At 35.4% G+C, this 25,514-nt stretch overlaps 1 protein-coding gene and 1 long non-coding RNA gene across 4 annotated transcripts; one reads left to right on the plus strand and one right to left on the minus strand.

Annotated features, from left to right (window-relative positions):
* Positions 1–9,686: 9,686 nt before the first annotated feature.
* Positions 9,687–10,788, minus strand: LOC113320941 (protein CDI-like). The gene has a single exon (XM_026568843.1). The coding sequence runs from the start codon at positions 10,719–10,721 to the stop codon at positions 9,960–9,962; it is 762 nt and encodes a 253-aa protein (XP_026424628.1). The 5' UTR covers positions 10,722–10,788; the 3' UTR covers positions 9,687–9,959.
* An 8,092-nt stretch (positions 10,789–18,880) lies between these two features.
* LOC113323889 lies at positions 18,881–22,647 on the plus strand. Of its 3 annotated transcripts, XR_003347900.1 has the most exons (7): positions 18,881–19,105; positions 19,187–19,458; positions 19,551–19,678; positions 20,489–20,577; positions 21,350–21,392; positions 21,478–21,581; positions 22,241–22,647. It is a non-coding gene; the product is annotated as an uncharacterized LOC113323889 (long non-coding RNA). The 3 variants fall into 3 exon arrangements; XR_003347899.1 differs by lacking the exon at positions 20,489–20,577 and having other exon boundaries at positions 22,200–22,647; XR_003347898.1 differs by lacking the exon at positions 20,489–20,577.
* Positions 22,648–25,514: the final 2,867 nt, after the last annotated feature.

Genomic DNA, 25,514 nt, shown 5'->3' on the forward strand with positions numbered 1-25,514 from the left:
CAATCAGTGTTTTCTTAAATATGTGAACTCCAATTTCCTGTGGGTAAATTTTGTTCTGATAACATTATGATTATACTGAGATACAACACTCTAATATCACTGTGGTGATAACTAAAGAGTCCCATAATAATTTTAAGTATAATCCCATAAAATTTAAAGAAAAACAATAATGCGAGATAAACTATATCATAACGCACAAGCACACACACAAACCATATCATAATGCACACACATATTTAATGGTGTCAAAAAATGGTTTTGATCATAAAATTTATAATGAAACTCGATAAAAAATCGTGTTAGTGTTTTCATAAAGCGAAAGCGTAAGTTAATTTACAATAAAAATTGGTTTCATTAGTTTTAAAATTAATATTGTCTCGTTATCTTAATATTAACTAACACGTATACATGCCCACAAGAAAATATTAATGTTTCCAGTTTTTAATGTCTTAATAACCATTCACGTGATGAAAATATTATGTTTATCTTCATTTTCTTTGGAGCACTTATTGATTCATGCCATAAAGATATAATGCCCAATAAATATTTTCTCATTTAGATCATATCTCCAATTTACCTCACTTTCACATACAAGACAAGTAGAATATATGGACTTTAATGGAACAATTATGCATGTTTATGACTACATGATGTCGACATTCTTCCATTTCATTTATCATCATTTTTACATTCATTATTACCTCATATGCTCATTATATGCCATTATTTAAAAAATAATATTTTTAAAATGATTTTCTTTTATTTACATGCAAAAAATAAAACCATTAGGCCAAAAATAAACTCAATAAGCAAGATATATTAACTTATTTACATGAAATAAAGGGTAGGACATTAGTATTAAATTAAAATATATTTTCCTCCAAAATTAAGTAGGTTATTAATGTTGAAATATATTTTCTTCAAAAATTAAGAAGGTAATATAAAAGTATACAAAAAAATCATAAGTGATAATGGCCACAGGATCTTAAATTTTACAGTATACCATAATTTTCAACTGATTTGATTTTGATGAGATAATAAAAAATCAAACATGAACATGAAGTGTGAGCATGATATGGATCAAGATAATTAGATGTGAAAAGTAATGCAATTCCATAAGAACGATTATGTTCACAGAAGGGGAAAACCAAATATATCAAACCCAATTTATTTTATTATTGCATATGATTAACGGACGATCATGAGTTCTAAACACAAGCTCTGGATGCCAACTATAAGATTTAACTTTATAGATACTTAAATTAGGATCGTGAACTTCATGATAATCACACAATCAAACACGCAAGAATAAGTTTACACGGAGTACCTGGGATCGCAAATCCATCATACGCCAATCATGTTTGGAGTAGGAATAATACCTTGTGGAGGTCATGGTTTCTCTCTCTTGACCTTAGCTGTAATGAGTGGTCATTTGTTAGATACAATAGTAATGGTTATTGTTTCCCTTTCATAGGTAGAGAGAGGACCAGGTTCCTAAGATTTTAGTATTAGACATTAGATCTCGACCGTCCATCAAGGAAGAACATAAATAGGATACTAATTCCTTATATAAACCATGGATTAGATATTTAGCAATATCCTAAATATAATTAGATTCTCACATGGGCGCAATAGAGATAATTATCACATAAGAAATTATCTTACATTAGTGACATACTAATGGTGTTGTGTGTTCCAATGAACCATCATTTTTTTGTTTTTGTTTTTGTATGAATCATATGAGATTGATTTTTCTGAAACTACTGTGTTTCCAAAGCCGAGCATGAAGGTATGCTTATATGGGCTTAGTGACCCATAAGAGCTAATAGCCCGTAAAGCTTAAAGTATAGCTCCATTGTTGAATCCGATCATTGTATGCCAAGTGTATGCAAATTTTTTGGATACAGTGGAGATGCTCATGTCATTTTCATTAATTGAAAATGATTTTGTAAAAAAATATATACATTAGGAAGCAGTAACATGCTAACTGGTGTGGTGTCCTTTTCACATGATTTACTTTGTACATTTAAAATATTATTTTATCCTTGTTTGGTAGATGAATAAATCATATGATGTGATTTTTTTTTGCCTGATATTTTTGTGATGTATTCATGTACCGTGATCACATGTTCTTTTGTGTGTGCTTTAACATGGTAGTTAAATGACATTTAGTGGTGTAGTTGGTTAAAAGCTATGTGTTTTATCAATAATTATTTGTTCGAATTAATTGATAAATTTCGTGTCGAAGAACACATTTGGGTGATGATTACGAGCCTAGCGGAATTTTCTATCCTAAATTTGTATGTAAATGTTATTTTTATTAATTAGATTTTGAGACAGTATTTCAATGTACACATGATAATAATGTCAATCTTTGTGCAAAATACGTGTAGAAATGACTATCGAGAATTTGATTGTTGATCTCACCAAGGGATACAAACTAGATGGGAAGAACTATGACATGTGGAATAGGAAAATTCAGTACCTATTCGACTCCAAAGATCAAACGGAACTGTTAACAAATGAAATGGTCCGACCTCAAGAAGGTAATTTTGTACAAGCCCGTCGTGACCTTGAAGCCTACGAAGCTTGGGTTAAGAAAGTTCGTCATGCATGCTATGCTATGTTGAGTAGCATGTACGATGATCTTATTGGAGAATATGAGCATTTTCCTACGTCCAAGAAAATGTGGGATCAGCTAAAATTTGACTTTGGTGGTACGTCCACTACTAGACTTCGCAGCTTAGTGCTGAAATTTGAAGTTTATGGAAAAGATCCCAAGCATTCAATGACTGAACATCTTAGGATGATGTCGTCTATGATTCGTGATTTAAAATATGCTGGGAATGTTCTTACTGATGAACAACAAGTCTTAGCTGTGATAAGGTTGTTGCCTGATTCTTGGGTGCATATGAAGCAAATTTTGACTCATAATGAAGGCATCAAGAATTTTTCTGATATCTCTCGACACGTTGAGCTTGAGGCTGAGCGCCAAGAGGAGACACGTGTGGTTGCCTTGTATATTCAAGGTGAGGGCAACCCACAGGGTAAGCGCAAGAACAATAGCCCAAAAGATGTCAGCAAGGCAGAAAAGACAGCTAAGCGCCGTCGTGGTAAGCGAGCTGGTAAAAAGGATAAGTCCAAGATGAAATGCTAAAACTGTATTAAAAAGGGATATTTTGGCCGTGAGTGCACATAGCCTAAAAAGGTACCTTTTTCACCCAACTCCGTAAACATTTGTGTTTGTACACATGTAATGGTTGCTCACTCTCTCCCTGAATGGATTGTAGATACGGGAGCAACAAGACATGTAGCTAGAGATCGAGCGGGGTTCGTAAATTATCGACGTCTTTCACGTGGTACACAAAGAGTATACATGGGCAATGGCTCAAGTGAGGAAGCTGTGGGAGTTGGTACTTATCAACTTCATATGCGCTCTGGACGCATTTTAACACTTCACGATGTGCTTTATGTACCTGGAATTCATCATATTTTACTTTCAGTCATTGCACTTCTTAGTTTTGGATATTCTTTTAAAATTGAAGACGGTAGATTGGACATGATTTATGATGGTATTTTGTTTGGACATGGTTATTTAAGTAATAACTTCTTTAAATTAGATTTGTTTAATTCTTTTTCTTCCGATGTTTTAGTAACTAATGCTAGTAGTAGTGATGTTGATGATTGTATGAATTGGCATGCTAGACTAGGCCACATTGGGAAAGATATGATGACAAGGTTAGCTCGAGAAGGACATCTTGGATCACTCGCTAAAGTTTCCTTACCCGTTTTTGAACCTTGTCTAGAAGGCAAATCTTGTAGAAAGCCTTTTAGTAAGGCTAAACGTGCTACTCAACATCTTGAGTTGGTACATTCAGACATTTGTGGACCTATGAATGTTAAAGCTAGGCATGGTTATTCCTGTTTTCTTATATTTATTGATGATTATACGCGATTTGGTTATGTATATTTGATCGCTCATCAGTACGAAGACTTGGATTGTTTCAAGCGCTTTGTAGCAGAGGTTGAGAATCAAACTGGGAAGAGTTTGAAGACTCTCCGTACTGACCATGGACGCGAATACTTATCTGATATGTTCAAAGAATTGTGCGAGACAAAGGGTATAACTAGGAAGCTTACTATTCCCTATAGTCCGGAGCAAAATGGTGTTGCAGAGAGAAGGAATAGAACATTATTGGATATGGTTATATCAATGATGGCGCAAGCCAACCTCCCAATATTTTTCTGGGTGGATACTATTATGACTGCGGCCTACATTTGAAACTGTGTCCCGTCACAGTCAGTTCCTACCACACCATATGAACTCTGGAAAGGCGAAAAACCCAATTTAGGGAATTTGCGCCCATGGGGTTCAGCTGGTTTTGTTCACAACACTTCTCATGCGTATGGGAAACTAGGACCTAGAGCAAGAAAGCTTGTCTTTATAAGGTATTCTGATTGCTCAAAAGGTTATGTGATGTATGGTGAACATCCAAGTAGAGGAATGACTGAAGTAGAATCCAGAGATATTGTTTTCATTGAAGATGATTTTCCTCACATCAGTGAAATTAACAAGGACTTGGAAATCTTTGAAATAGAAGAGAATGTTGACATCTTTCCATCTTCTAGCGACGATAGGGAACTAGTTTCTCAACCCACACTCGTTGAAGATAGTGAGAGTGATCCTAGTGGGTGTATCTCACTAGGGCCCCAAGACCTTGAGACACGCAGAAGTAAGCGTCAAAAAGTACCCCGTCGTCGTTTTGAGATTGAAGGGGGAATATTAATGTGTGCTTCAAGTGTTGAGGATGAACCTACTTCTTATGAAGAAGCGGTTTCATCACCTGCTAGAAGCAAATGGATTGTTGGCATGCACAATGAAATAATATCAATGAAAGACAATGATGTTTGGGATTATGTTGACCTTCCTCCTGGGCGAAAGACTATTGGAAACAAATGGGTCTTTAAAATTAAACGCAAGGCAGATGGTTCAATTGAAAAATACAAGGCTCGCCTAGTAAAGAAGGGATATACCCAACAATAGGGTATTGACTATGAGGAAACTTTTTCCCCTGTGGTGAGGTTTGCCTCAATTCTTCTCATGCTTGCTATAGTCGCACATTTGGATTTAGAATTGTACCAAATGGATGTTAAAACTGCATTTCTCAATGGAGAACTGGACGAAGAGATTTACATGTCTCAACCCAAGGGTTTTGAGGTCAAGGGACAAGAGCGCAAAGTTTATTGTCTCAAACGTTCTATTTATGGCCTTAAGCAATCGTCTAGACAATGGTATATGTATTTCCATCAGTCTATCACCTCTGCTGGTTATGAGATGATTGAGGAATACCATTGTGTGTATATTAAACGATCCAAGGAAAGTATTCTTATCCTAGCATTGTATGTCGATGATATTCTATTAGCTGGTAATGATCTTGAAGGTATTGTCGCCACTAAGAAGTGGTTGTCCTCTAATTTGGAAATGACGGACATGGGTGAAGCTAATTATGTATTAGGTTTTAAGATCACACGAGATCGCTCAAGAAAGATTCTTAGTTTGTCATAAGAGACTTACATAAAGAAGATTCTTGAACGTTTTGGAATTGCATGATTGCAAACCCATTGACACTCCTGTGGATAAAACTTTGGTCCTAAGTAAAGATCAATGCCCAAAGAATGAAGAAGAAAAGAATTATATGTCCAAAGTACCTTATGCATCTGCAGTTGGGAATCTAATGTATGTTATGTTGTGTACTAGACCTGACATAAGTTTCGCAGTGGGTATGGTAAGCCGTTACCAAATTAACACTGGATTGAATCACTGGAAAGTAGTCAAAAGGATATTCCGTAATCTTAAAGGAACTGCTGATTTTCCCCTCTGTTACCATGGTGATTAGACTTAAGGGATTTAGAGATGCCGATTGGGTCAGCGATAAAGATGAATACAAGTCTACTTCGGGTTATGTGTTTAAACTAGGAGGTGGTGCAATCACTTGGTGTAGTAATAAACATAAGTGTGTTTCACTTTCCACTATGGAAGCGGAGTATGTTGCACTTTCAGCAGCTGTTCAAGAAGTTGTATGGTTAAGGAGATTTCTTAAGAGTCTTGGTGTCTCATAAAATGCAAAGGATGCAGTGGTGCTTCATAGTGATAACACATCAGCTCTTGCATATGTGAAGGATTCCAAATACCATGGAAAAACCAAACATATTGGTAGGCGATTCCATTTCATACGTAATATAGTTGCACAAAGAAAGGTTATTCTTAGACATATCTCCACGAACAAGATGTTGGTTGACCCTTTGACCAAGCCAATGCCCAAAGTTGTTTTCCAATCTCATGTAGAGAACATGGGATTGACTAGGATTTGATATGTAGAACATTTGATTATTGTTTGATGACATTATTATTATTTTTAAGTGAATGAATGAGTATCGATTGTTTTCTTGATTAAATACGTTTTATAGAATTCAAATATACTATTCATGTGTACATATATTTGAAGTTGTCTGCGGGCAAGAATCGGCCTACTCACACAGGTTATTCGCCTTGGCGCTTAGTATAGCGCGCAAGATGAGACAAGAGAAAAGAAGTTTTTGGGAATTTGTATTTCAAAAACTACTTGTTTTTGTAACAATCTTTTGATTCTTTTCTAAACTGTATAAGTCGCCTTAGTATGTCTAAGATGAGATCTCAAAGAGATTAATCATTAAGTTTGACCACCACTTAATGAAGCCTGTTATAAACCCAGATGTGATTTTCTGAACAGTCTATATGTGAATGACTAGGTTCAGAAATTCAGGTTAGGCGCGTTTTAGCGACTAGACTAAGATCTGTATGGTGTATTTTTTTTTAACATAAGACATGCCCACCTATGTGGGAGAGCACCATAGCATACACATATTGTATGTGCTAAGTCGACCGAAAGTGGGAGCAATGAATAATTCCCTGCTTCATTGTTGTGTGAGCCACAAGATTAATATCCAATTCTTTTACCTTTTGACTTGGGTTTATGTCATGAATAGGATACTTAATGATGCTACTTTAGCATGTTTTCTAATACGATGCATCTTTCCGTAATATGATGCATATCTAGGAAATCTATTAAGTTGAATTGGATTGATATGGATTTCTTGGAAGAAAATTTGATGATACACCATGAATTGTGATTCATTGCTGGCCAGCGTTTTTCTTCTGTCGAAAATAATGAATACAATTTATATGTGTGGGTACAATATTGGTTTTTCGAGGGATTAAGAGTATTGCACCGGGTGTAGTCAAATTATCTGAGGTGAAAACGAGAAGTTAGTAAGTGATGTACTTTGGTTAGTTTGATAAAAACTTATTCATTGTGCTCCTGCCATTTGTGTAATGCTTGTGAGGTCGCACACCCTATATCCAGTATGAAGAGTTTGGTAATGTGACATAGAGAGTACTATATTATATGCGTCCAAGTGGGAGATGTTAGTATTTAACCGGTTAAGTTATGTACCCTGACCCATGACCAAATCCACCTATATGCCCGATAACTGCTAAACATAGGGTTCCACAAAAACAGTATCCCTTCCATTACTTCTCTAGGAGACTAGGGTGTGAACTAGTAGTATAGTCTCTGGTAGATTATATTCATGACTTCACAATCATTGAAGAACAAAGAACGATTCTCAAGAGGCTTATAACAACAATCAATCGATCCTGGGATTTTCGGATCTTCCGCAGGTAAGTTCCTATCAGAATACATTTTGTTTGATTCATGTTTATGTAACATGGATGTTAGAGAATGAGTTATACTAAATATATATTATTCCGGAAGGAAACTGCAAACTTGTTATAGAAGTTGTAGCTTCAAATTAAGATAATGGAAGACGGGAAGACCAGCGTCTCATCGTGGATATTATTATATAAGATTTTAGAAGTAATTAGGTGTATGAATGAAATCACTGGAAAGTAATTAGGATAGCAAATCTAGTTGATTGTTTGCTTCACTATTGAATTATTATTTTTTTTAAGAAAAACAACAAAAAAAAACAACTAACATTCTTCTTCAAATAAACAAACTAACGTTCCCTTCGGGGTAACATATTCTCAAAATACCACCTAGTCTTCTCCTATTCAAGAAAACCACAGGTCAATAATATCCTCGTACCCCCAGTACGAGCTAATAATCTCCGTCTCAAGCAACGTGATGGAATATGGATTAATCTATTTATTTTTCTTTTGAAAAAAAAAAACGGTCGGATTCAGACCGGACACAGAATGGGTGGGGAATGGGGATTGACCAACGGCAAATTCTCCATCAAATGACCCGAGTGAGATCCAATAATATGTGGGCTCGTTTACGGTTTTTTGTGGATCCCACTACATGTCTAAGTCGGTAATTCTCTCGGGATAATAACGCTACCCTAGGCTGGGAACAAACTAAGACTCTACGTTGGCGTCATTTATTATCTTTGACTAGTCGATAAGGTTACGTAATTTTGCCTACGCGTTCGTTCGAACAACCATTCTAATTCCAAAACATTCCTACCCCTCTCTCTCTTATACTATATTTTTTCTTGATCTTTAGAATAATCTGAAAATTGAATCATTCAGTTAAATCAAACAATATGGACAAATCTATGGGAGAAGATGGGGTTAACAGTAAAGTAGGTCGTAAATGGGATGCTAATACTTCACTCTATGATTCGTTTGAGCTCCACTCCTTCCGACGTCAACTTGATTCAGCAATTGTCTCTTCTGCAAGGTCTCAATCTATGCCTCATTTATCCGACTGTCGACGACTCGACGCCCGCAACAACAACAACAACAAACGAAGTAAACAACAACAACAGTTTCGAAAAAATCTAAAATCGTTTTCTGATCTGTAAACAATTTTTTCAAATCATTTTTAAGACATAAAGCTGATGCTAAAGTGTGCAAAGTAGAAGAAACGACATGTGATAAAGTCGATGCCGATGTTTTTGATCAATTTAGTGGTGAGTTATCAACGATCCATGAGTGGGGCTGGATGTAATGGATTTTTCATCTGAATCTGATATTATGGTTCCAACTTTGAAATTCCATGATTCCATTATCTTCAACAAGTCCAAATTTGTCTACGAAGACTTTACAATTGTGAAAAACTAACCATCTGATCACCGGCTAATAGGCAATAACGTTGGCCATTAATTTTAAGTTATTTTATGATTTATGTAGTATTGGAGGTTTGGTTGTCAATTAATGGAGTTAATAAAAAAATACGAACAAGGTGGAAGCATTTAACTGAGAGTTGAGAATGGAACCTCCTAGGATATACTCCAAGTAAATACCAAAATGGAAATGAGACCCGAAAATGAGATCTCAAGGGAGTTGTATTGTTACCTTCTAAAGTTTTGTTTCCAGTAACATGCACTGGCTCATAAATAAGGTTTGGGTATTTTGAAACAACCCATTTGGGACACCTAGATAGATATCAGAATCACTAACATATTCATATTTAAAGCTTTAGCTAAATCTTTGGAAGCCTTATTGCTAAAGTAAACACAAGATTCCTTAAAATAAAGAAGCTGGCCAGAGCATACACCAATTTTCCTTATAATGCAACTCAGTTTGAATCTGGTAAATTGGAGTTTTCATGGAACTCGTTTCAGTTTTGCTCAATTTTAAGACTAGTACGTTTCGGTAAACCAAGATTCTGCAAGTGTCATGACATGTTTAATCGGTCAAATCGCTTCATAAGTTTTAATCGTCTCATACAAAAAAGAAAAAAAAGAAAAAAAATCTCTTTGGTACGCCAATAATTAAAAATGTAAACTCATGCAGCACCATTTCCATGTGCTTGATTTTATTATATCGTAATATTGTATAAAATTCTGCAGTCCTAGACAGACATTTATTCAATCTAATAGAACGGGATTCGAAGAAAAGAACACGATCGCCTTTGCCAGCATACAGAAGTAGAACTGCAGATTTCATATATTCAAACTTGGTTTGTCTCCTTGTAATAGGCTTCCATTTCAGTCAACCAAACATCCGCAAATTCGCAATTCTTGTACATCTCAAACCAAGGTCCACCAGAAGTATAATGTATACCTTTTGGTTGTGTGGAAGGATCATTCTCATCGACCTTGTTATGACCCACCAGAAAGTTCCAAATAAATGGGAGGGATCCAATTTCACTATCTTCAAGCCACGTGAAACGATGAAGAAAAGCACCTGTTTGGGTATTCACTAATTCAGGCGTCAAAATCTTATTTTTTGGATGACCACAATTATACAAAACCATTGAAGACCAGTTCTTTCTTGGGTATACAGTTTGAGCAACTCCATCCATTTTACTACTTTCCTTTGGGGTATAATCATGTTGCACACACATTAGCGCGTACCTATCATCGATAAGCTCAGTTAGTTCTTTAATATCGGAAGTATACAGAAAATCACAGTCGACAAACATCGCCCATCCTTGATAATTTGCGAGATACGGTGCCAAGAAACGAGAGAATGAGAATTCTGTGCTTTCAGTTGGACCTCTTTCGCGCCAGTACAAACCGCTGCTCCTTAGATCTGATTGCTTAATAGGAATTACTTCAACAGGAATTGAAGCTCGTTTCAAGATCGAGCGCTTACAAACCTCATAAGCAAGATCTTCACGTGAATCGTATCCGACAAAGATCTTAAACACATTTTTTTTGTTTCCATTAGCACTAGGGTGGTGAACTGCATTTCCATTACCCGAATTCATCACTGCAGAATTAGTGATTTGAGGAAAATGCTAATGCTGCTAATGTTGTTGTTCTATATCACAATTTATATCTTCGACGTAACAATTTATATAGTAGACATTATCTACAGATACCTGTATCCCAACAGCTGGTCAATTATTAACACCTGGTAATTAAATGGCTAAGAAGGTTCCATGGCTCTGGTCAATTACTTAACAGTCGACACTCTCTCATCCACCAGCTTATAAAAATCTAAAGAGTTTTTAACACCAGCCAGCTAAACAAGTTGACAGATTGGTGAAGCTTAGAGTTGGTGCATAAAAGATGATGGAGAAGCAAATGATGCCAACAATATGTATGGTGAAAACGTAGAACGCCAAACCAAGACCAGAAAAGACATTGAGATGGCTAGACTGAAGATTGATTCAAGTATCCAATCAAAGAGATTTTTACCGCAAAGGGACTTTAAAAAGGGTGAAATTTTGCGTCACCCAAAGTCCTGGTCAACTCCAAAACAAAAACGTACGACTAAAAGGGAAAAATGTAACTAATAAAATACCCTCTACGTATGTCATACCCTTTATGTATGTCTCTGAATCCTAGTTAGTAAGTTCGCGAATGATTCGCGAATCATTCACGAATTTTTCTGTATCACGAATTTTACCGTTTTATTCGCGTACGTTTGTAATTCCGAACCCAAGTCGCATATTATGTGGCATTCCCGGATTATTCGCGAATCGTTCACGAATTTTACGTATCCCGAATGATACGTCTGCTTAATTCGCCATAAATTCTTTAGCTTTTACTTTTCAAAGATTCCACTTTCTGGGCTTTACTTCCTCCCGAGCATACACGACCGAATATTAGACGTGTTGTAATTTTTATAAAACAAAAACGACTGAAGAGATTTGAAGGTGAAGGTGAGAGAGATCTCAAACTCACTAACCAAACATCTAAATTAAACCACCATATGACGTCCTCTTGGATAACTAATGTTGTATATATTATTAATATCATCATATTAAGTTTATTTTTTCTTTAAATAACTCACACATATGCATAAAAATTGGTCTATGACCTTATAAATACAAATTATTTGTTATATATAGATACCGAATTTTCAGAGCCGAACTCACATTTATAAATCGAATTATACACGTACGTATGCCGTTCCGAATTACTGACTAATCACGTCCCGTTGACCGAATTTTGGACCGAATCTGGATTTTACAAAACCGTATAATACTCGTACGTTTGCCGTTCCGTGCGTTTGCCGAATCCCGAATTACTAACTAGGCTCTGAATGATAGCGTATATGACTGCATGACGAACGCAATAGGAACAATTTTTCAAGTGCACTAAGAGTGTGCTCCAAAAAATTGACCAAGTCAACAGTACTATATTTGAGTGGTGCAGTATGAGTCCAGTAGGAATGTACTCACGTCCTTGACTGGTAAATTGGATTCAATTGGCTTGTGAAGTAAGATTTTCAATTTCCATCCTTGATTAGTCAACTGGACTCTAAGAGCAACTGCAATGGACTAGTAAACCCAAATATTTGGTCCAGTGGGCTGGCGCAGTGGGATGGACTATCGATCAAAATTTGATCAAAGAGTAAAAACCAGACCAAATTTGGTCGACGACCAAGACCAAACCAAAATATAGTCAGGCGTTTATATAATCTCCGCCTACACCACGGACGTTGATATAGTCTACGCCACTCATCAGGCACTCGTATAGTTAACGCCCAACGAACAGGCGTTGGTAAAATGTACGCCTGGATGGGGCGTTGGTTAAATGTACGCCCCGTCGGGCGTACGTAAAGTTAACGCGGGCAACAGGCGTTTATATTCTTAACGCCTGAAGAGAGGCGTTTATATAGTCAACGCCTAAAGTTTTAAAACTTTAGGAAATTTGTTTGGGGCGTTGTCTTTATCAACGCCCCATTTTTTTTTATTTTTTTTTTTTTATTTTTGAACCCGGGCGAACATATAATCTCCGTCCCACACAGACGTTGCTATAGTTCACGCCCCATACCAGGCGTTATCTTTATCAACGCCCCATACCAGGCGTTATCTTTATCAACGTCCCATGCCAGGCGTAATTTTTATCTACGCTGGACGATGAAGCGGACTTTATATCAACGCGCGACCAAATTTACTCGTCACCCGCTACGCCACAGGACAGACTAAACCCAAATTTGGTCTTTTTTTTTAGTCTTTGGTCTTTAGTTATACTCGCACCATTGTGGACGCTCTAAGAGGGCTTGTTTAAAAAAACATTGTGAAAAGTGCACTGTGGGGGTAAAAAAGTGTCAAATGTTGCTTGTAAATATTGGAGTTTTACCCATTTTTTAAGTCCCTGTTCGGTGAACAGTTCTTATCCAAAATATGAAGCTACGTAGGGGAAAAAGGAACTCGGCGACGAAAAAATTCCGGACCTGGCTTATATCTAGGGTAGAGGTGTTGCTAGTGTCTTTTTTTTTTTTTTTTTTCCTTACGGTTCTTCTTTGTTTGGCCTAATCTTGGCTCGTCTGAAGTTGTAGCGCTCGGGATACTGGATTCATTTGGCTTGTCAACGGCGATTTTCAATTTCCATCATTGAGTTATGACGCTGTGAAAAGTTTACTGTGGAGGTAAAAAAGATACAAATACGTTGCAAAAAGTGTCAACCGTTGCTTTTGGAATTTTTTACAAGGATCAGCAACTGCCGGGGTTTTACCCTTTTTTTTTAATCCATCACTACACCAAAATCAGGATTTTGTAACAATACAACCTGTCACAGTTTATCTTTCAGTCACAGATACACCTGTGATAAGTCCTGCAACAATTATAACTGTTATTAAATTATGTATTCGTGATAATAATTAGGAATATTAAATTTTTTTATTAGTCACAATAATATTTGTTGACAATTTTACAGACAATCACAATTATAATTCAAAGTGATGATTCCACCCAAATATTTCACCACATCTAAAACAACCCCAAAATTATGACACTTTGAATTTTACTTGTCACTAATTTTCCCACATTTGTACAAACTAACAATTATATTTCATTTCTATAAATCAAAATACATTTTTCTTTTTCTTTTTAATTTTCTTAAAATTAGAAAACAAGATCAAGACCAAGTCACCAAGTCATGACGTTATAGAAATTTGACTTTGACATATCTGCTTCTTCCGAAGACAGTGAAAATTACCAGACTACCCTTATCGGAATAAGTGCAATAAAAATTCCGAAGATTGTGAATATGACCAGACTACCCTTATCGGAAATAAGTAAAGTAAATATTACATACTGTTAAAATGACCATATTACCCTTAATGGAAAAAAGTGCAACAAAATATTATGCAGACTGTGAAAATGACCAGACTACCCTTATCAGAAATAGGTGAAGTAAATATTACAGACTGTGAAAATGACCATATTACCCCTAATGGAAATTAATGCAATAAATATTATGGAAACTGTGAAAATGACCAGACTACCCCTATCGGAAATAAGTAAATTAAATATTACAGACTGTGAAAACAACCATACAACCCTTATAAGAAATAAGTAAAGAAAATATTACATACTGTGAAAATGACCATTTTACCCTTACTGGAAATAAGTGCAATAAATATTATGGAGACTGTGAAAATGACCAGACTACCCTTATCGGAAAAAAGTAAAGGAACTATTACACATTTTGAAAACGACCATATTACCCTTATTGTGACAATGACCATATTACCCTTACTAGAAATAAGTGCAATAAATATCATGGAGACTATGAAAATAATTATTACCCTTTCTAGAAATAAATGCAATAAATTTCATGGAGACTACGAAAATGACCAAACTACCCTTATTAGAAATAAGTAAAGCAAATATTACATACTATTAAAATGACTATTTTACCCTTACTGGAAATAAGTGTAATAAATATTTTGGAGACTATGAAAATGACCAGACTACCTTTATCAGAAATAAGTAAAGTAAATATTACAGACTGTGAAGTTGACCATATTACCCTTACTGGAAATAAATGCAATAAATATCATGGAGACTTTGAAAACGACCAAACTACCCTTATCAAAAATAAGTAAAGTTTACATACTGAAAGTGATCATATTACCCTTACTGGAAATAAGTGCAATAAATATCAAGGAGACTATGAAAATTACCAACCTACCCTTATCAAAAATAAGTAAAGTAAATATTACAGACTATAAAAATGATCACTTTACCCTTATTGGAAACATATGCAATAAATATTATGGAGACTGTGAAAATGACCAGTTATTGGAAATAAGTACAGTAAATATTACAGACTGTGAAAATGAGCATATTACCCTTACTGGAAATTACTGCAATAAATATTATTGAGAGGGTCAAAAAGACCAGACTACCCTTATTAGAAATAAGTAAAGTTAATATTTCAGACTGTGAAAATGACCATATTACCCTTACTAGAAATTAATGCAATAAACATCATGGAGATTGTAAAATGACCAAACTTCCCTTATCAAAAATAAGTCAAGTAAATATTATAGTCTGTGAAAATGACCATTTTACCCTACTGGAAGTAAGGTTAATAAATGTAATGGAGACCGTGAAAATAACCAAACTACCCTTATTCGGAAATAAGTAAAGTAAATATTACAAACTATGAAAATGAGCATATTACCCTTGATGGAAATTAGTGCAATAAATATTATGGAGACTGTGAAAATGACCAGACTATCCTTATCGGAAATAAGTAAGGTAAATATTACAATCTGTGAAAATGACCATATTACCCTTAATGGAAATTAGTGCAATAAATATTATGGTGACTGTGAAAATGACTAGACTATCGTTATCGTAAATAAGTAAAGTAAATATTATATATTGTGAAAATGACCATATTACCCTTATAGGAAATAAGTGCAGTAAATATTATGGAGATAGTGAAAATGACCATTTTACCCTTACGGCCGTACAGGTAAAATGGTCATTTTCCGGTCAGGGTAAAATGGTCATTTTCACATTCTATAATATTTACTTAACTTATTTCCGATAAGGGTAGTCTGGTCATTTTCTTTGTCACCGTTATATTTATTGCACTAATTTCTAGTAAGGGTAATTTGGTCATTTTCACTGTCAATGATATTTACTTTACTTATTTCCAATAAGTGTAGTCTGGTCATTTTCACAGTCTCCATAACATTTATTGCACTTATTTCCCCTAAGGGTAAAATGGTGATTTTCACAGACTGTAATATTTACTTTACTCATATCCGAAAAGGGTGGTCTGGTCATTTTCACAGTCTCCATAATATTTATTACACTTATTTCCAGTAAGGGTAGTATGGTCATTTTCATTGTCTATAATATTCACTTTATTTCCGATAAGGATAGTCTGGTCATTTTGAGAGTCTCCATTATATTTATTGCACTTATTTCCGATAAGGGCAAAATAGTCATTTTTCACAGTCTGTAATATTTACTTTACTTATTTTAATAAGGGTAGTCTGGTCATTTTCACAGTATTGCACTAATTTCCATTAAGGGTAATATGGTCATTTTCACAGTCTGTGATATTCACTTTACTTATTTCCGATAAGGATAGTCTGGTCATTTTGACAGTCTCCATAATATTTATTTCACTAATTTTCAGTAAGGGTAAAATAGTCATTTTCACAGTCTGTAATATTTAATTTACTTATTTTTGATAAGGGTAGACTGGTCATTTTCACAGTCTCCATAATATTTATGTCACTAATTTCCAGTAAGAGTAGTATAGTCATTTTCACCCTTTGTGTGATATTTATTGCACTTATTTCTAATAAGGGTAGTTTGGTCATTTTGACGGGCTCCATAATATTTATTGCACTTACTTCCAGTAAGGGTAAAATAGTCATTTTCACAGTCCATAATATTTACTTTACATATTTTTGATAAGGGTAGTTTGGTCATTTTCACTGTCTTTGTGATATTTATTGACTTATTTCTAGTAAGGGTAATATGATCATTTTCACAATCTGTAATATTTACTTTACTTATTTCCGATAAGGGTAGTATGGTCATTTTAACTGTCTCCATGATATTTTTTGCACTAATTCCTAGTAAGGGTAATACGGTCATTTTTACTGTTTGTGTGATATTTATTGCACTTATTTCTAGTAAGGGTAATATGGTCATTTTCATTATCTGTAATATTTATTTCACTTATTTCCGATAAGGGTAATATGGTCATTTTCACTATCTCCATGATATTTATTGCACTAATTTCTAGTAAGGGTAATATGGTCATTTTCATTATTTGTACTATTTACTTTACTTATTTCCGATAAGGGTAATATGGTCATTTTCTTAATATGTAATATTTACTTTACTTATTTCCGATAAGGGTAATCTGGTCATTTTCACTCTAGTAATCTTTGAACCTGTGATGTTCAATTCTGATGTTACAGGTTACTATAGTTTGAAACTCAGGTCTAACTCTAGTAATTGATGTTCATCCGAATCATAAAACTCAGTTTTAACTCTGGTAATCTTTGAACTCGGGATGTTCAAATCTGATAAATTTCATCTTCAGTTCACCCGAATGAGAAACTCAGGTCCAACTCTAATAATCTTTGAACCTGTGATGTTCGAATCTGATATATTTCGTCTTCAGTTCATCCGAACGAGAAACTCAGGTCTAACTCTAGCAATCTTTGAACCTGTGATGTTCGAATCTGATATATTTCGTCTTCAGGTCATCCGATCGAGAAACTCAGGTCTAATTCTAGCAATCTTTGAACCTGTGATGTTCGAATATGATATATTTCGTCTTTCGTTCATCCGATCGAGAAACTCAGGTTTATCTCTAGCAATCTTTGAACCAGCGATGTTCGAATCTGATATATTTCGTCTTCAGTTCATCCGACCGAGAAACTCATGCCTAACTCTAGTAATTTGATATATTTCGTCTTCAGTTCATCCGAACGAGAAACTCAGGTTTAACTCTAGCAATCTTTGAACCTGTGACGTTCGAATCTGATATATATTTCGTCTTCAGTTCATCCAAACGAGAAACTCAGGTCTAACTCTAGCTATCTTTGAACCCGTGATGTTCGAATATGATATATTTCGTCTTCAGTTCATCCGATAGAGAAACTCATGTCTAATTCTAGCAATCTTTGAACCTGTGATGTTCGAATCTGATATATTTCATCTTCAGCTCATCCGAACGAGAAACTTAGGTCTAACTCTAGCAATCTTTGAACCTGTGATGTTCGAATCTGATATATTTCGTCTTCAGTTCATCCGACCGAGAAACTCATGTCTAATTCTAGTAATCTGATATATTTCGTCTTCAGTTCATCCGAACGAGAAACTCAGGTTTAACTCTAGCAATCTTTGAACCAGTGATGTTCGAATAATATATATCTCGTCTTCAGTTCATCCGAACGAGAAACTCAGATCAAACTCTAGTAATCTTTGAACCTGTGATGTTCGAATCTGATATATTTCGTCTTCAGTTCATCCGAACGAGAAACTCATGTCTAATTCTAGTAATCTGATATATTTCGTTTTCCGTACATCCGAACGAGAAACTCAGGTTTAACTCTAGCAATCTTTGAACTTGTGATGTTCGAATAATATATATCTCGTCTTCAGTTCATCCGTACGAGAAACTCAGGTCAAACTCTAGTAATCTTTGAACCCGTGATGTTCAATTCTGATATATTTCGTCTTCAGTTCATCCGAACGAGAAATTGAACTCTAACTTTAGTAATCTTCGAACATGGTATGTTCAAATATGATATATTTCGTCTCCAGTTCATCCGAATGAGAAACTCAGATAAAATTAAAATTATCCCAAAATATTAGATAAGATTGACAATTATACTTAAACGGTCTGGTCCGGTTTAAAGGTTTGACGATAACTATACATAGCCCGAGTGAAAACCATTTCATTTTCAACCGGTCATTCCCTCGCTCAAACATAAACATCTTTTAGTCTATGCTTCTCGCTCACCATCAACTTGTGCATCTCTAGCCATCCATTATGCATTGATCCAATGATAAGCACAACAGAAACTGAAAAGGTCATATGGATCGCTGACCTGTCAAAAGTTCTACACTAATTCAGCACATGCACATCGCACACGTTCACCACGCACTAAAAACTAACCCTAATACATTCCTTCATTTCATGTCAATCTTCTCTTCCTTTCCTTTCTCCCTCTTCTCTCCTTTCTCTTTCCTCCTCAGCGGCGGAACTCTTTTTTACAATCTTCTTCTTCTTCATTCACTGAATCACTGTCCAATTTAATAACAATAAGATTCAAGAATCCACTGATGATAACAAAGAAGAAAATCTTAGATCATTTTCTTAATCTACAGTAAATCACGACGACAAAGATGAGAAAACAAATCGAAAGGTAAATTCTTTAATCCCCGTCTCTCTGTATATTTTTTCTCTACTGATTTTTGAATTGAAGATCCAATTGTTTTGATTGCAGTGTTGCTGATGCGGTATTCTTTGCTGAAGATGGTTACTCAATTGTTGTTTTAAGGTTACATATTAGGGGGGTTTGTTCTGTTGGATTTAGGGTTACAGATTAGGGGTTTGTTTTGTTAGATTTAGGGTTACAGATTAATGGTTTCTCTATGGTGAAAACGGGGACTACTTTGGTTTGTATGATTTTGTAGGTGATGCCCAAGTTCTTGAAAGGTTTGGAAGCTCGGGATCAAGGTTACTTGTTCTCAAGAGACTGAATCACATTATTGAAAGGTTAAATCTGATTTTTTTTTTTTGGTTTTGGATGTGTAGGTGACAAGACATACACTATTGAATATCTGATGCTTTGTGTTTTATTGTGATAGCCTAGTAGTATGACAGAAGAAAGCTGCTCAAGAAGCCACTATAACCTCAGCTGCAGGAGAAAGTATTATTGAGCTTAAGGTCAAGACCTTGGGTTCACAGATCTGAAAACTCCGTGTTGAAAAAAAATGTAAATCTCTCTCACAATCATCGAATTGGGGGTTTGTTCTACTATTTTAAGTTACGGGTTGAGATTAGTATGTTGATTTACGGTTCCTCAATGATTCTTGAGTTGGATTTTATTTTGTTTAATTCTTGATTTTGGTAAAGTTTTGATAGTCTTTTTTTGGGTTTGAAGTCTCATTTATTTATGGAAGTGATAGGTTTACTGTGATAGCATGGGGTGGGGTTTTGATTTCGGTTCAGATTTGAACTTGGTTAGCTTAGTGGAAGTAATGATTTTGTTAGCTTTTTACCTTTATTTCTCTATTTGCACAAGCAAAATTGTTGCTTTTCTTCTCTATGTATTTGTACTTTTCTTTACTACTTACTTGGTCAAAGCATTTGATCTTATTCTCTCTGTAACTTGTGTTACTAGGAGAGAAAAACTTTGCATATGTTCACAGGTCAATACTCAGTTGAATAGCTCTCTGAATCTAACTGGCTGTTTCTTGGCGTCTCATTCTAATCCTTGTTCAGAAATGCATTGGCTACTTGAAATTCTATAGATTTAACTGTAGGTAACCTAAGTGTGCTGGTTTACTACGACCAACACTAGAATTAACCCTCAAATGTGCCAAGCTCTTTTTTTTATGCGAATGCAAAATCATGTGTATATTCATTCCACTTATGTAAGGAAAATCTATCTTAACTAAGACTGACTGGATTTCTTATGTTTGCGAGAACTCTTAAATTGTGCAGAGTTTTTTTTTTATAATTCTGAAGATATTATATATACTAGCTTTGTTTCTCTTTTGACGTATGGTGTCAGATTTCTCAGATGTTGATGAGCTAAAAATATACAGAGAAAGAACTGGTAGACGCTAGGTGTAAACTTGTCCTTTGTTGATGAGCTTAAAAGAATTTCTGGTATGTTACTTGTCATTTGTTCCAAAGCTTGTCTTTTGAACATTTCTCTTGGGTTTGACATTGTAGGAAATTGTAGATTTGAGCTTTAATAGTGATTCTTTTCTAGTGGCTTTATGTCGGGTGTAAACTTGAAACGAGTGTGTTGTTGCGGCTTAGGAAATTAATATTTAAACAAATCAGTTCTTGGTAAAGCGACATAACTGCAGTGCAAGGTTTAGAAGCAACAGAACTGCAACATGTACTCTGTGCAAGTGGTGCTCTTTATCCCTCTCTTTTCAAGTATATTATTATGGGTTTCTTACATTAGTTAGATGCCAATGTTTTAGGTCTAGCGCATTACCATATACCTGTTACATTATTTTGAATAGAGAGAATACAACAACAGCCTGTTAGTAGACAAATATAGCGATTGTGGCACCACAGAGGGAAGTTCCTCAATATAAGAAAGTCAGATTACTAATTTGTAGATATATAATTCTCTTCTTGAGATGTATATCTTGCAAAATGTATCTGTTGGCATGAGGCTTAGACACAAGAGTATGAATGTCAAATATCGTTTTTCCATAAAAGGTGTTTTACAATCTTTTGTAAGTCGTTTAACTCTGTTTCACATATCTTTGTCATACACATAAATTGATGTTCTGTTATGGTTTTGAGAGAATCTATTTTGTACAAGGATGATAACTATTTTACATGCACTACCATATGATCTGTCTTTCTTTATTTCTGAATTACTGAATCTGAATTCATTGAAGCTGGGCTGATGTCACAGGTTGGTGTCCAAGCATCGAAAATGCAAATGTGTAATACCAAAGGTAAGCCTTATTATACTCTTATATTTATCTTTGATCACTTGGATTTGAACGTTTGATTGTATTTTTATCTCCGCCTCCTTACCAGGTAGAAGGTTACGCAGTTGGTGGAGTACAAGTATTGGTATTGTAGATGGTTATTGAATTAACAGTAGCTGCTGCAATGTCATTTTTATCCAGACAGGCCCATAGGTACTTACTTTCCATAATCGTCTCTGATGTAAGAAACATAAAATGTGAGCATCATGAGTTAGAGCTTTTCTTATTGTCTTTCTTAACTAAGTTGGTCTCACCAATTATGTTGCAACAAATGATGGCTTAACTAACTGCTTCTGTAATTTGAATATGTGTGGATGAAACATGACATGATGCTGCATTATAGATGTTACTAAGTAAGTATGTTTTCTTTCACTTCGGATTTGTGTGCTTACACGATGACCAGAAATTCCCGAGTGGTTTAGTGCAATTGGTAGTTTTCTCAAAGGTGCTAATAACACACTCTTGTAATGGCATGATGTGGTTTAGCGCAATGGATCAGATGTTGCGAGTGTTTGTAAGAGAGTATGTAAGAGGAGAAGAGCATTAACATGAGTCTGCAGTTAACCATCATTCTTGCTTCTGATCTATAGTTCTCTTTCGCTCAAGTAATTCTCCATTCTGAATATGTTCATATGGTTTACATAGTGATACTTGTTATAGTTTAGTAATGGTAGCGCAGTTGATGGGTAATGGCTCTAGTGAATGATGCTATGAATGTCTTATTAACCCTGGCGTATGTTAGAATAATTATGGTGTTTGCTTGATCTGCAGTTGTCCTTATTGAAGTTGGGCTTGTTTCTGTTTGGTTGCAGCTCACGAGTGTTTGCTTGATCCTACACATGGCAAAGGATCAGAAGATAGATGATGGTGGTCTTTGGAGCAGTTGCAGTGTAAAATGTATGTGTGGAATATGTATGAAGAGGTTGGAGAACTTTATCCATGTTTTGAAGTTATGGTGAGGTTAGGGATTGTAGATGTGATATGTATGAATTGCGGATTGAAAGAGAATAGATTGCAGTTGTGTTTCAGGTTTAATTGTACTGCATGTTTGTAAACTAGAAAATACAGGTGCATGATGGTAGAATCTGTGTAGTTTGTGGTTTATTTGTAGTTCAGGCCTGTAAACTGAGAGTGCAGGTCCATCATCGTGACCTGTATCGCAGGCCTGTAAACTGGAAGCCCGGATCCATGAAAATCTGGGCTACCCATTTTTTTTTAATTGTGACTTAAAGAATTGTCACGGGTTTAGCTGTAACAAGAAATGTAATTAAAAAAAAACGTGTCAACCTCTTAAAAACAACACGCGTCAACAAATATTGTTGCAAATCAATAGCCACACTTATAGGTGTTACTGTATATGTAACAAAAAGTACCACGTGATTAGAATTGTTGTAAATAAAGAGTAACAGTTAAAACCGTTAAGATATATGTGACAAATATGACACGTGTCGCAATCATAAAATTAGGTCAATTGTGGCTATTAATTATTGTTACGCTTTTTATATGTGACTGTATCTGGATATTGTTACAGATAATACCGTTACAAAACAACATCACAATTATTAATAACGGCCTATTTAGTACAGTTATAACCGTTACAAATTCAATCAGTAACAGGTATAGCCTGTGACAAAATCCTGAAAATGGTGTAGTGCATGGTACACACTAAACAGTTCGTATCCAACATATGAAGATAGGTAGGGGAAAACGAACTCAGCGGACAGTTTTCGGTTTATTTGTAAACGTCAAGTATTTGAATGAACTGTTAGGTATCGTTATTCTATCAAGCTAAGGTAGGGTTACTGCTAATAAGAGAAGAGATCAAATAGTTATGGATGTCAATACTCACGGAAATGCATAAAGTGTACCGGAACATTAACTCAGGAGTGCAGGCAGGACAAGATGGAGCTGGGCTCGAGTTAGACGTCACCTTATCCTTATAAGGGCCAAAGCTCGAAGGGGCAGGCAACACTCAAGGAAGCATATCGACCGTAACTTTGTTCGGCCGTAGCATATTGAGAAGAGCATTGAGAAAGGTCAGAAACTTGACCAACATGTCCATGACGAAAAACTTGACCAACACGTCAACATGGCGTTTTTCGCAATCAAATCAGCTACTGCGCCCTTCATCCCTTTTTTTTAGGTTGGGCCAATAAATTCTATTGGGCTAATCGCTTTCCTCGTCCAACCTAAAAAAAAGAAAGAAGACTTTTTTAAGAAAGATTTTTTTGGGACCATGATTTTTTTGGGAACCATGGTTTTATTTTGGGTAAAGACATTAGAAGTAAATTTAGGTCATTTTTATCTAGATATTTATATTAATACCTAAATTATCCTCCTGATTTATTTTGGGTGATGATTAGTTAGTGTTAATAATAGTTAGTGTAATGATTAGTGGGATGATTAAGTTAAAGATAATTAGTGAGATTAAAAAATCAGATGTTTTTTTTTAAAGAAGTAGAATTATTGAGAGAGTAAAGTTAGAGAAGATGAAGAAGGAAAACATGAAAAACGATGGATTTTACAACCACAACCGGAGGAAGGGTATTTGGGTACCCAGGTAGGCTTCAAACTTAGATAATGTTGGTTGAATTGCTCCAAACTTTTAAAAAAAAATATGAAATTTTTTATGTAGATTTGAGCCAGTTCGGTTACCATATGTCAAAAACATGTAACCGAATACACCTGAAAGTGTAGTTCAGTTACGTTTTCCAAACACGCAGGTTACCGAACTCGCTCGTTAATGGAGGTTTTGGTCGTACAGTGTAATGTTCGGTTACCTAGGATAAAATGGTAGGTAACCGAACTTTGAACTTAATAATTTATTTGGGTACATCTTGTGTGTTCGGTTAGTTCGCAAACTTCAACGCGACCAATTTCCCAACCAAACTGCAAGTTAAAAGTAACCTAGTGTTAGAAGTTTGGTTGGTTCGCAAACTTCAACATATTTTGCGAATCAACCGAACTGGGCTTATATATGCATATATGCAATCGTTCGGTTACTACGAAATTTATTTCTTGGCGAATTAGGTAGAGTTCGGTTACGAGGTTTCAAAGGTAGAGTTCGGTTACAAAGAAAACTTAAAATTTTGCGAACGAACCGAACTTGTGGAATTCTCATTATTTTCATAAACTAAAGTTCGGTGATATCATTATTTTGCGAAGGAACCGAACTTATGGACTTGTGTTGTTCTAATACAAGGAGTTCGGTTAAAAGTATTTTTTTGCGAATCAACCGAACTCTGAGTTCGGTTAAGAAAAAATTAAATCGTGATAACCGAACTTTTCTCTGAAAAAAAAACCCTCCATTAAACCTCTCCGCAACTTCCATTTTCAACTCATTTTAATGATTATTTCTCATTTATTCAACCAAAAACGAATGACAAGTAATGGGTTTGTGAGAATATCTTTGTTAATGTTTTAAATTAAGCTATATATATATATAGTGGTGGTGGTGGTGGTGGTGGTTGGTGGTGGTGGTAATCGGAGGTGGTGGTGGTAATCGGTGGTTGGTGGTGGTGATAATCGGAGGTGGTGGTGGTGGTAATCGGTGGTTGGTGGTGGTGATAATCGGAGGTGGTGGTGGTGGTAATCGGCGATGGTGGGAGGAGGTGGTGGTTATATATATATAGGTGGTTATTGGGTTGGTTTTAAATTAAATTAGGTTAAGGGTAGGTTAGTCATTTTAATGCTTTAGGAAACCCCTTATAACTATAGGGAAGGTGACCTAATAAAACCATGGTCCCCTCAGAAAAACCATGATCCCTAAAAAATCGTTCTTTTTTAACACCAGCTTATATGAATCTAAAGAAGAGTTTTTAACACCAGCCAGCAAGGGACTCCTTTATCTAATGCTCAACAAGTTGATAAATTGGTGAGGCTTAGTGCCTTAATAATTGGCATAAAGAATGATGGAAAAGCAAAGGAAGAGCATGATTTATAAGGGCTGATATCAGAATTATTGGGGACTGATACCATTTAGTCGATCAAACGGTCAGGATCGCTTAAGATCTTGAGATGATATCATCCCTAGTAATGTTGGTATCAGCCGTTATAAACCGTGAGTAAACAGTAATGTTGGTATCC

This window comes from Papaver somniferum, chromosome 11 (genome assembly GCF_003573695.1).
Source record: "Papaver somniferum cultivar HN1 chromosome 11, ASM357369v1, whole genome shotgun sequence".
NCBI lineage: Eukaryota > Viridiplantae > Streptophyta > Magnoliopsida > Ranunculales > Papaveraceae > Papaver > Papaver somniferum.